The sequence below is a fragment of the Sapajus apella genome, unplaced genomic scaffold (genome assembly GCF_009761245.1).
Source record: "Sapajus apella isolate SASKATOON/1434 unplaced genomic scaffold, GSC_monkey_1.0 scaffold2578, whole genome shotgun sequence".
Taxonomy (NCBI): domain Eukaryota; kingdom Metazoa; phylum Chordata; class Mammalia; order Primates; family Cebidae; genus Sapajus; species Sapajus apella.
This window is the reverse complement of record NW_022439504.1, coordinates 1-9,305: the sequence shown is the minus strand read 5'-3', so window position 1 is coordinate 9,305 and position 9,305 is coordinate 1. Positions and strand designations below refer to the sequence as shown.

At 55.8% G+C, this 9,305-nt stretch overlaps 1 protein-coding gene across 1 annotated transcript; it reads left to right on the top strand.

The window, feature by feature from the left end:
• Positions 1 to 414: 414 nt before the first annotated feature.
• On the top strand, positions 415 to 9,295 carry LOC116547280 (transient receptor potential cation channel subfamily M member 4-like; the record flags this gene model as incomplete). Its single annotated transcript, XM_032273275.1, has 6 exons — positions 415 to 538; positions 842 to 909; positions 7,507 to 7,681; positions 8,152 to 8,332; positions 8,490 to 8,653; positions 9,112 to 9,295. Coding segments are annotated over exons 1-6 (796 nt in total), but the record flags the coding sequence as incomplete, so codon positions are not given.
• Positions 9,296 to 9,305: the final 10 nt, after the last annotated feature.

Below are 9,305 nucleotides of genomic sequence, written 5' to 3'. Positions count from 1 at the left end.
CTCTCTGGGTCTCTGTCCCCCTCTCTCTCCCTGGGTCTCTGTCCCCCCCTCTCTCTGTGTGTCTATCTCTGGGTCCCTGCTGCCCCACCGCCTGACCCCTGCCCCTAATCTCTGTCTCACTCTCTTTGGGTTAAAATATCCCCTCCCTGTCTGGCATCCCCCTTTCTGATCGCTGTTCCCTCTCCGCCACCAACCCCCCAACTCCTTCTGTCCCCCTCTCGCTCTGTCTCTCGGAGTCTCCCCTACGTGTCTCTCGCTCCCCACAGCCCCCGGCCCGGGCCTCTGCGCCCCCCCAGGTAGCGGTCCCTCTGTCCCTTTATCGCGGCCCCTCGGGCCCGCCCTCTCTCCGCCTCCCGCTTTGGCGTCTCCAAGACTCCCCGCCCCTCAGACCTCGCCCCGCCCAGGCTGGGCTGGAAAGTGGCGGATCCGGTTTGTCCTGGGCGGGTCTGGAAGCGGAGCCGGCGGAGGGAGCGCCGGGGCCCGGGGCTACAGGAGGTTGCGGGGCCGCGGCAGCATGGTGTTGCCGGAGAAGGAGCAGGTGAGCCCCGGACCGGGGTCCGCGGGAGCGCGGAGCTGGGGGCCTCACCTCCAGGTTCTCAGTGAGGAGGGCGCTGGACACCCGATTCCTGGGTCAGACGCAGGAGGGGGATGGGAGGGTCCGGGTTCCAGGGTCCGGGGCGTGGGGGTCGAGACTCCTGAGTCTGGAGCAGGAGGGCGCGGAGGCGGGGCCCGGACTCCTGTGTCCGTGGAGAGTGCACTGGGTGGGTGGCTCTGTGTCCCATAGGGCAGAACGGGGTGCCCCCCACCCCACTTCCACCCCGACACTTGTTCCTGTACCCAGAGCTGGATCCCCAAGATCTTCAGGAAGAAGACCTGCACAACGTTCATAGTCGACTCCACAGATCCGGGGTGAGGAGTTCGCCCCGGGAACTGACCCCGGAGGGTCCGCAGCCCGCTGACCCCGCCCGCACGGCCACGCCCACCACGGGCCACGCCCCTGTCACGCCCCTTTCCCCATTCTCGGACTCAGGGACCTTCCCAAGGGCGTTCCCTGCCGGCACTCTCCCTCTAGGAGGGTTTGGCTCTGTGTAGACACCCCCCCACTGCCCATTCGCCATTCTCCCGCCCGGGGTCCCTGTAGACGCTCCAGAGCTCGGTTCTGTTTCTTTCCACCCCAGTGTCTCTTCTGTGTGTCTCTGTCTCTTCGTGTCATTTTTGGTGTCTCTTGCCTTTCCCTTTTGGGTATTTCTGTTTCATTCATTAGTTTATTCATTCATTCATTCATTCATCCATCCATGCAAGAAACCCTCACTCAGCGCTCCCAAGGGAGGAGGTCCCTTTAGTCTGATTCAACGGCCCTGCCAGTGTTCAGATTTCCCTTAGGACACGTGCTATGTGGCTTTGGGCAAATCATTTCGCCTCTCTGGGTCCCGTTTCTCATCTGAGCTTAAAAAGAGGCTTGACCTCCTGGGGTTCTTATGAGAATTAAACAAGTTAATGCTTGTGATATTCCTGGAACAGTGCCCAGCGCGGAACATGGGAAAATATCTGCAGTTCCCACTGGGAGGTGGCAATTATTACTGCCTCTTGACCTGGCCCTGTACTGGGTGGCCAGGGAAGCCACTTGACCGAGATAGGGTGTGTGCGTCCTCCAGGAGCTCCTGCCTTCAGTGATGGCCTCTGAACCGGATTCAGGCTTTCTAGTTTTTTGCATTTTTTTTTAAGACAGAGTCTGGCTCTGTTGCTCAGGCCAGAGTGCAGTGTTGGGATCTCGGCTCACTGCAACATCCACCTCCTGGGTTCAAGCAATTCTTGTGCCTCAGCCTCCCAAGTTGCTGGGATTACAGGTGCCCACCGCCATGCCCAGATTATGTATTTATTTACTGAGACGGAGTTTTGCTCTTGTTGCCTAGGTTGGAGTGCAGCGGCATGATCTCAGCTCACTGCAACCTCTGCCTCCCAGGTTCAAGCGACTCTTCAGCCTCAGCCTCCCTAGTAGCTGGGATTACAGGCATGTGCCACCACGTCTGGCTGATTTTCTATTTTTTAGTAGAGATAGGGCTTCTCCAGCCAGAGTTTGCCGGGTGTCAGAGGTCATCCTGAGGGGCTGGGACCTTGTCCAGGGGAGCTGGGGTGTCACCTCAGGGGCGGGGTTGGCTCTGCGTGTGGAGAAGCCTTCCGGGGCTGGAAGAAGATGAACAGGAGGCTGGATAGAGGGTCCGAGCAGGAGGTGAAGTGGCCTGAGCCAGCTCAGAGCTTTTGGGACACAGAGAGGAGGGGACGGGGCAAAGACTCAGGGGACAGGAAGGTAGAGCTTGGGGACTGATGCAAGGGAGAGAGGGTGCACCCATCGATGGATGGCTCCCGGATGGACGTGTGGTCTGCTGACTGGGACACGGCGGGGCTGTTCCTGAGATGGAGAACTCGGGAGCGTTAGCAGGCCCGGGAAATGGTCGCTGAGTGTAGTGTGGGACTCTGTACGCGTGAATGGCCCTGGGGAACCCGGGGGCGTGTGGGGACTGAGACTTGGGAAAGGTCTGGACTGATGTCCAGGATCTGAGAGGTCTGAGTTGTAGATGGTAATTGAAACTGAGAGTAGGTGAGATGTCACAGGGGAAAAAACGTGTCAAGTCAGGGGATTTGCAAGCTGGTGATTCTATGGCCAGTTGTGTGTGTGTCTGTGTTTCAAAGAGCGTTTAGGCCAGGTGCGGTGGCTCATGCTTGTAATCCCAGCACTTTGGGAGGCCGAGGCAGGCGTGTCATGAGGTCAGGAGTTCGAGACCAGCCTGGCCAATATGCTAAAACCCCGTTTCTAGTAAAAAATACAAAAATTAGCTGGGCATCGTGGTGGGTGCCTGTAATCCCAGCTACTCGGGAGGCTGAGGCAGGAGAATCTCTTGAAACTGGGAGGTGGAGGTTGCAGCGAGCTGAGCTCGTGCCACTGCACTCCAGCCTGGGCGACAGAGTGAGACTCCGTCTTTAAAAAAAAGCACTTAAAAATATCTGCTTTCCGTCTCTTTTTTTTTTTTTTTAAGATGGGGTCTCGCTCTGTTGTCCAGGCTGGAGTGGCACGATCATGGTTCACTGCAGCCTTGACCTGCTGGACTTAAGCAGTCCTCCTCCATGTGCATCCCCAGCAGCTGGAACCACCGCCATGACTTGCTAATTTTTAAATTTTTTGTAGAAAATACTCAGGTGTATTTTTTTTTTTTTTTAGTCTTCCTGTGTTGCCCAGACTGATATCGAACTCCTGGGCTGAAGCGATCCTCCCGCCTCATCCCACCAAAGTGCTGGAATTACAGGCGTGAGCCACCACACCTGGCTACTTCTTTTTTTTTTTCTTTTCTTTTTTGAGACAGAGTCTTGCTGTGTCATCCAGGCTGGAGTGCAGTGGCACAATCTCAGCTCACTGCAACCTCTGCCTCCTGGATTCAGGCAATTCTCCTGTGTCAGCCTCCTGAGTAGCTGGGGTTACAGGCGCCCGCCACCACACCAGGCTGATTTTTATATTTTTAGTAGAGATGGGGTTTCACTGTGTTGCCCAGGCTGGTCTTGAACTCCTGACCTCAAGTGATCTGCTCACCTCAGCCTCCCAAAGTGCTGGGATTAAAGGCGTGAACCACCATGCCTGGCCCTGCCTACTTCTTTCTGTTGAGTTACTCACCTGGCCTCTGCAAGCATTGAGTTTGAGAATCATGTAGAATCATGTAATTATCATGAGAATCATATAGTATCATGTCATCATCATGGGAATCATGTGAGCATCACATTGGGAATACCTACACTCAAGGGGGGTGAAAAGGAAGAGCAAGCCACAAACAAGACAGGCATGTAGCAGCCGGGGCGGGAGCAGGGCCACCGGAGCAGGCGCGCCCTGCCAAGGAAAAGGTTTTCCAGAATGAGAGCCCTTCAGCTGTGGCCAGAGCCACTTGTGATACAGTCAGATGAGATCTGAATAGGGGCCGTTGTATATGCGACCAGGCAGGTAATGACTGGTTTTTATCGAGAACAATTTCAGGCCAAGCGCGGCGGCTCACACCCGTCATCCCAGCACTTTGGGAAGGATCACAGAGACAGGGTTTCACCATGTTGGCTAGACTGGTCCTGAACTCCTGATATCAGGTGATCTGCCCGCCTTGGCCTCCCAAAGTGCTGGGATTACAGGCATGAACCACTGCACCTGGCCTGAACTGTTTATTTGATTTTAATTTTAACTTATGAGAACAGACAGAGCCCCATGGATATAAGGAACCCCATGTGGCTATTGTTTTGGATGCATAGGCTCTGGACCATTCCTTGAAGACCTTTTAATTAATTAATTAATTAATTAAATTTATTTATTTATTTATTTTTTTAATTTATTTTTTTTTATTTTTTTGAGACGGAGTTTCGCTCTTGTTACCCAGGCTGGAGTGCAATGGCGCGATCTCGGCTCACCGCAACCTCCGCCTCCTGGGTTCAGGCAATTCTCCTGCCTCAGCCTCCTGAGTCGCTGGGATTACAGGCACACGCCACCATGCCCAGCTGATTTTTTGTATTTGTAGTAGAGACAGGGTTTCACCATGTTGACCAGGATGGTCTCGATCTCTTGACCTCGTGATCCACCCGCCTCGGCCTCCCAAAGTGCTGGGATTACAGGCTTGAGCCACCGCGCCCGGCTAAATTTATTTTTATATATTTTTTTGAGATGGAGTCTTGGTCTTGTCGCCCAGGCTGGAGTGCAGTGGCACCATCTCGGCTCACTGCAACCTCCACCTCCTGGGTTCAAGTGATTCTCCTGCCTCAGCCTCCCGATTAGCTGGGACTACGGGCGTGCACTACCACACCCGGCTAATTTTTTGTATTTTTAGTAAAGATGGGATTTCACCGTGTTAGCCAGGATGGTCTCCATCTCCTGACCTTGTGATCCACCTGCCTCCGCCTCACAAATTGCTGGGATTACAGGCGTGAGCCACCTCACCCAGCTATTTATTTTTGAGATGGAATCTCGCTCTGTTACCCAGTCTGGAGTGCAATGGTGCAGTTTCAGCTCACTGCAACCTTCCACCTCCTGAGTTCAAGCGATTCTCCTGCCTCAGCCTCCCAAGTAGCTGGAACTACAGGTGCATGCCACCACAGCTGACTAATTTTTGTATTTTTAGTAGAGACGCGGTTTCGCCATGTTGGCCAGGCTGGTCTTGAACTCCTGACATTGTGATCCACTCGCCTTGGCCTCCCAAAGTGCTGGCATAACAGGCATGGGCCAACCACACCCAGCCTATTTTTTGTTTTTACTTTTAGTGACATGGTCTTGCTCTGTCACCCAGGCTGGACTGCAGTGGTGTGATCCTGGCTTATTGCAGCCTTGAACTCCTGAGCTCAAGCGATCCTTCTGCTACGGTCTCCTGAGTAGCTGGAACCACAGGCTTGCACCACCACACCTGGCTAATTAAAAAAATTTTTTTGCAGGGATGGGGTCTTGCTCTTTTGCCCAGGCTCTTCTCAAACTCCTGGGCTCCAGCAGTCCTTCTGTCTTGACCTCCCAAAGTGCTGGGATTATGCCCAGCTGTCCTTGAAGTTTTGCTCAGAAGAGCAAACTTCCCGGGAAGTAGCTGTAGGGGAACTGGGGGGTCCAAAGATGGAGCTGAAATAGGTGACAAAGGGGGCAAACTGAGGCATGCCAGGGCCCTGGAGGTAGCTCTCGCTGTGCCGGGACCTGGCCTACGTGTGCTTGGTTCATTCCGTGTGTGGATCAGTCAGCTGCTTTAGTGTCTTCAGGGCTTTGGTGAAATCCTTGTGGCACCTTTGCTATCCCTTCTGCAAAATTGCTCTTAAGTCTGCTCACTCGGTTTGCATAAATACGTAGGTCTCACAGGTCTCCCCCATAACTGAACTCCTTCTGGAATCTGGAACAAAAGAAATTAGATACATTTTTTCCTCCCTCCCTCTCTCCCTCCCTCCCTCCCTCCCTTCCTTCTCTTTCTCCATCCCTTCTTTCATTTTTCTTTTTTTTTTTTTTTTTGAGACAGAGCTTTGCTTTTTTCACTCAGGCTGGAGTGCAATGGTGTGATCTCAGCTCACTGCAACCTCCGCCTCCCAGGTTCAAGTGATTCTCCTGCCTCAGCCTCCCGAGTAGCTGAGATTACAGGTGCTCGACGCCACGCCCAGCTAATTTTTGATTTGTTAAGTAGAGACAGGATTTCACCATCACCATGTTGGCAAGGCTGGTCTCGAACTCCTGACTTCAGGTCGTTCACCCTCCTCGATCTCCGAAAGTGCTGGGATTACAGGCATGAGCCACTGCACCCGGCCAACTTGTGCATTTTTTTAGGCAGGAGAAAGTTTTTTATGTGATCACCATAAATGGAAAACTTCTTCTATTTGCTGCAAACAGAAAGAAGCCACACAAGCTAAACACAATGAAAAGCAAACAAAGGTGTTTCCCTCCTAGCTAGATGGCTGTTGCCCGCTCAGGTTTTTGAGCCCGAGGCCTGCTTTTCTCCTGAAAAAGAGTAGCAAAGGGTTAGGCATTCAAAAATATTCTGGCACCCGGCTCAGCTTCTCTCCTTGACGGTCGTCAGGAGAACTGAAAAAGGAATGACTTTCTTGCTGCGTTATTCAAGGTTATTTAAAGCTGTGTGAAGTTCGCATCGCGTTGCCTCTGGCTGGGACTCTGGCATGTGAGTCTCATTTCAGAAAACTGCGTTCTTTCCCTGGCTCCTCATAGCTCCGTGGAGTAGGCTGCGCTATTACTGTCTTTTCATCAGAGGAGGAAATCTAGGCTCAGAGAGGTGAAGCCGCTCACCCAGAGTCACACAGCCGCCCCTGCCCCTAGCACGTGGGCTCTCCCTGAGTTACTCCCTGGATCTTTCTTTTCTTTTCTTTTTCTTTTTTTCTTAGACGGAGTCTTGCTCTGTTGCCCAGGCTGGAGTGCAATGGCACAATCTCGGCTCACGGCAACCTCTGCCTCCCGGGTTCAAGTGAGTCCCCTGCCTCGACCTCCTGAGTAGCTGGGATTATAGGTGCCTGCCATCATGCCCAGCTAATTTTTGTATTTTTGGTAGATATGGGGTTTCATCATGTTGGCCAGGCTGGTCTCGAACTCCTGACCTCAGGTGATCCACCCGCCTTGGCCTCCCAAAGTGCTGGGATTACAGACGTGAGCCACCGCACCCAGCCTGGATTTTCCTTTCCATGGTGAGCACCACGTGTGTGGATGGGGGATGGTGAGGACACTCCCGATGGGCGTCTCCCTTTCACTTGAGGCTCTGCAGGTGACAGTGACAGACCTCTTCATGCTCAGACTTTCTGGAGTCACTGGCTTCCTTCTCGTGGGGAAGGGGGATTATCCTCGACTCCAGTCTCTCCCTGGGGCAGTCGGAGCCAGGGTCAGGGGCAGAGCGGACTCTGACTGCCTCTGGATATGGGGTCAGTATAGACAGCCCCTCGACAGAAGTATGAACACGCAACAGAATGCTGGGGCAGGGAGGGCAGCCCTAGGTTCACACTCCATCCTCGAACCCCCAGAGGGACCTTGTGCCAGTGTGGGCGCCCCCGGACCGCCCACCCTGCCGTGGCCACGGAGGACGCCTTTGGGGCAGCCGTGGTGACCGTGTGGGACAGCGATGTGCACACCACGGAGAAGCCCACCGACGCCTACGGAGAGCTGGACTTCCTGGGGGCCACCCGAAGGCACAGCCATGTGAGGCAGGCCTGTCTGCGGGCCTGGGTGCTGGAGGGCTGCATGCTCAGGGCTCAGAGTCGAGCCGGGACCCCCGAACGCTGCCCCTCCACCCATCCTGTCTTTGCTCTCTGTGTCCCCTGCACCCCACCTGTCTTCTCTCCGACGCGATCCCCTTCCTCTCTCGGTCTCTGTGCCTCTGCGTCTCGGTCTCCCTCTGTCTCTGTGTCCCTCTCTCTGGGTCTCTGTCCCCATCTCTCTAGGTCTCTGTCCCCCTCTGTCTCGGAGTGTTTGTTCCCCTTTCTCTCTGGGTCTCTGTGCTGCCGCCTCTCTGTACCTCTGTCCCCCTCTCTCTGGGTCTCTGTCCCCCTCTCTCTCTGGGTCTCTGTCCCCCTCTCTCTCTGGTCTCTGTCTCCCTCTCTCTCTGGGCCTCTGTCCCTGTCTCTCTGAGTCTCTGTCCCCTCCCTGTGTCCCCCCCCATGTATCCACAGTTTCTCCGGCTCTCTGACCGAACAGATCCAGCTACAGTTTATAGTCTGGTCACACGCACGTGGGGCTTCCGTGCCCCGAACCTGGTGGTGTCAGTGCTGGGGGGATCAGGGGGCCCCGTCCTCCAGACCTGGCTGCAGGACCTGCTGCGTCGTGGGCTGGTGCGGGCTGCCCAGAGCACAGGTGACCGAGGGGGTGGGGCCGTCTGCCAGGCCTTGGTCTGCCTGCCATCTCCCCGCCATGCTGGGGGTCTCCCCCGCCCCCCAGTCTCTGTGTGTGTGTCTCTGTCTGACTCTTGGTTTCTCTCCCTCTGTCTCTGCGTGTTCCTTGGTGTCTGTAGGGGCCTGGATTGTCACTGGGGGCCTGCACACAGGCATCGGCCGGCACGTTGGCGTGGCTGTGCGCGACCATCAGACGGCCAGCACTGGGGGCACCAAGGTGGTGGCCATGGGTGTGGCCCCCTGGGGTGTGATCCAGAAAAGAGACATCCTCATCAACCCCAAGGTATGACCCAGGGACTTCGAAAAAGAGGGTCTGGGGCCTGGACTCCTGGGTCCGAGGGAGGAGGGGCTGGGGGTCCTGGACTCCCGGGTGTGAGGGAGGAGGGGCTGGGGGTCCTGGACTCCCGGGTCTGAGGGAGGAGGGGCTGGGGGTCCTGGACTCTCTGGTCTGAGGGAGGAGTGGCTGGGGCCTGGACTCCAGGTCTAAGGGAGGAGGGGCTGGGGCCTGGACTCCAGGCCTGTGGGAGGAGGGGCTGGGGGCCCGGACTCCCGGGTCTGAGGGAGGAGGGGCTGGGGCCTGGACTCCAGGTCTGAGGGAGGAGGGGCTGGGGGCCTGGACTCCTGGGTCTAAGGGAGGAGGAGCTGGGGGCTGGACTCTGCGTCTGAGGGAGGAGGTGGGGCTTGTGTCTGTCCTTCTGGCCCTGACTCAGAGGCGCTCTGATCTGGCCATTTTTCCCTTAGGGCTCGTTTCCTGTGCGGTATGATTGGCACCACGACCCGAAGGATGGGGTCCAGTTTCCCCTGGACTACAACTACTCAGCCTTCTTCCTGGTGGACGACGGCACGCACGGCCGTCTAGGGGGCGAGAACCGCTTCCGCTTGCGCTTAGAGTCCTACATCTCCCAGCAGAAGGCGGGCGTGGGGGGTGAGTGGCT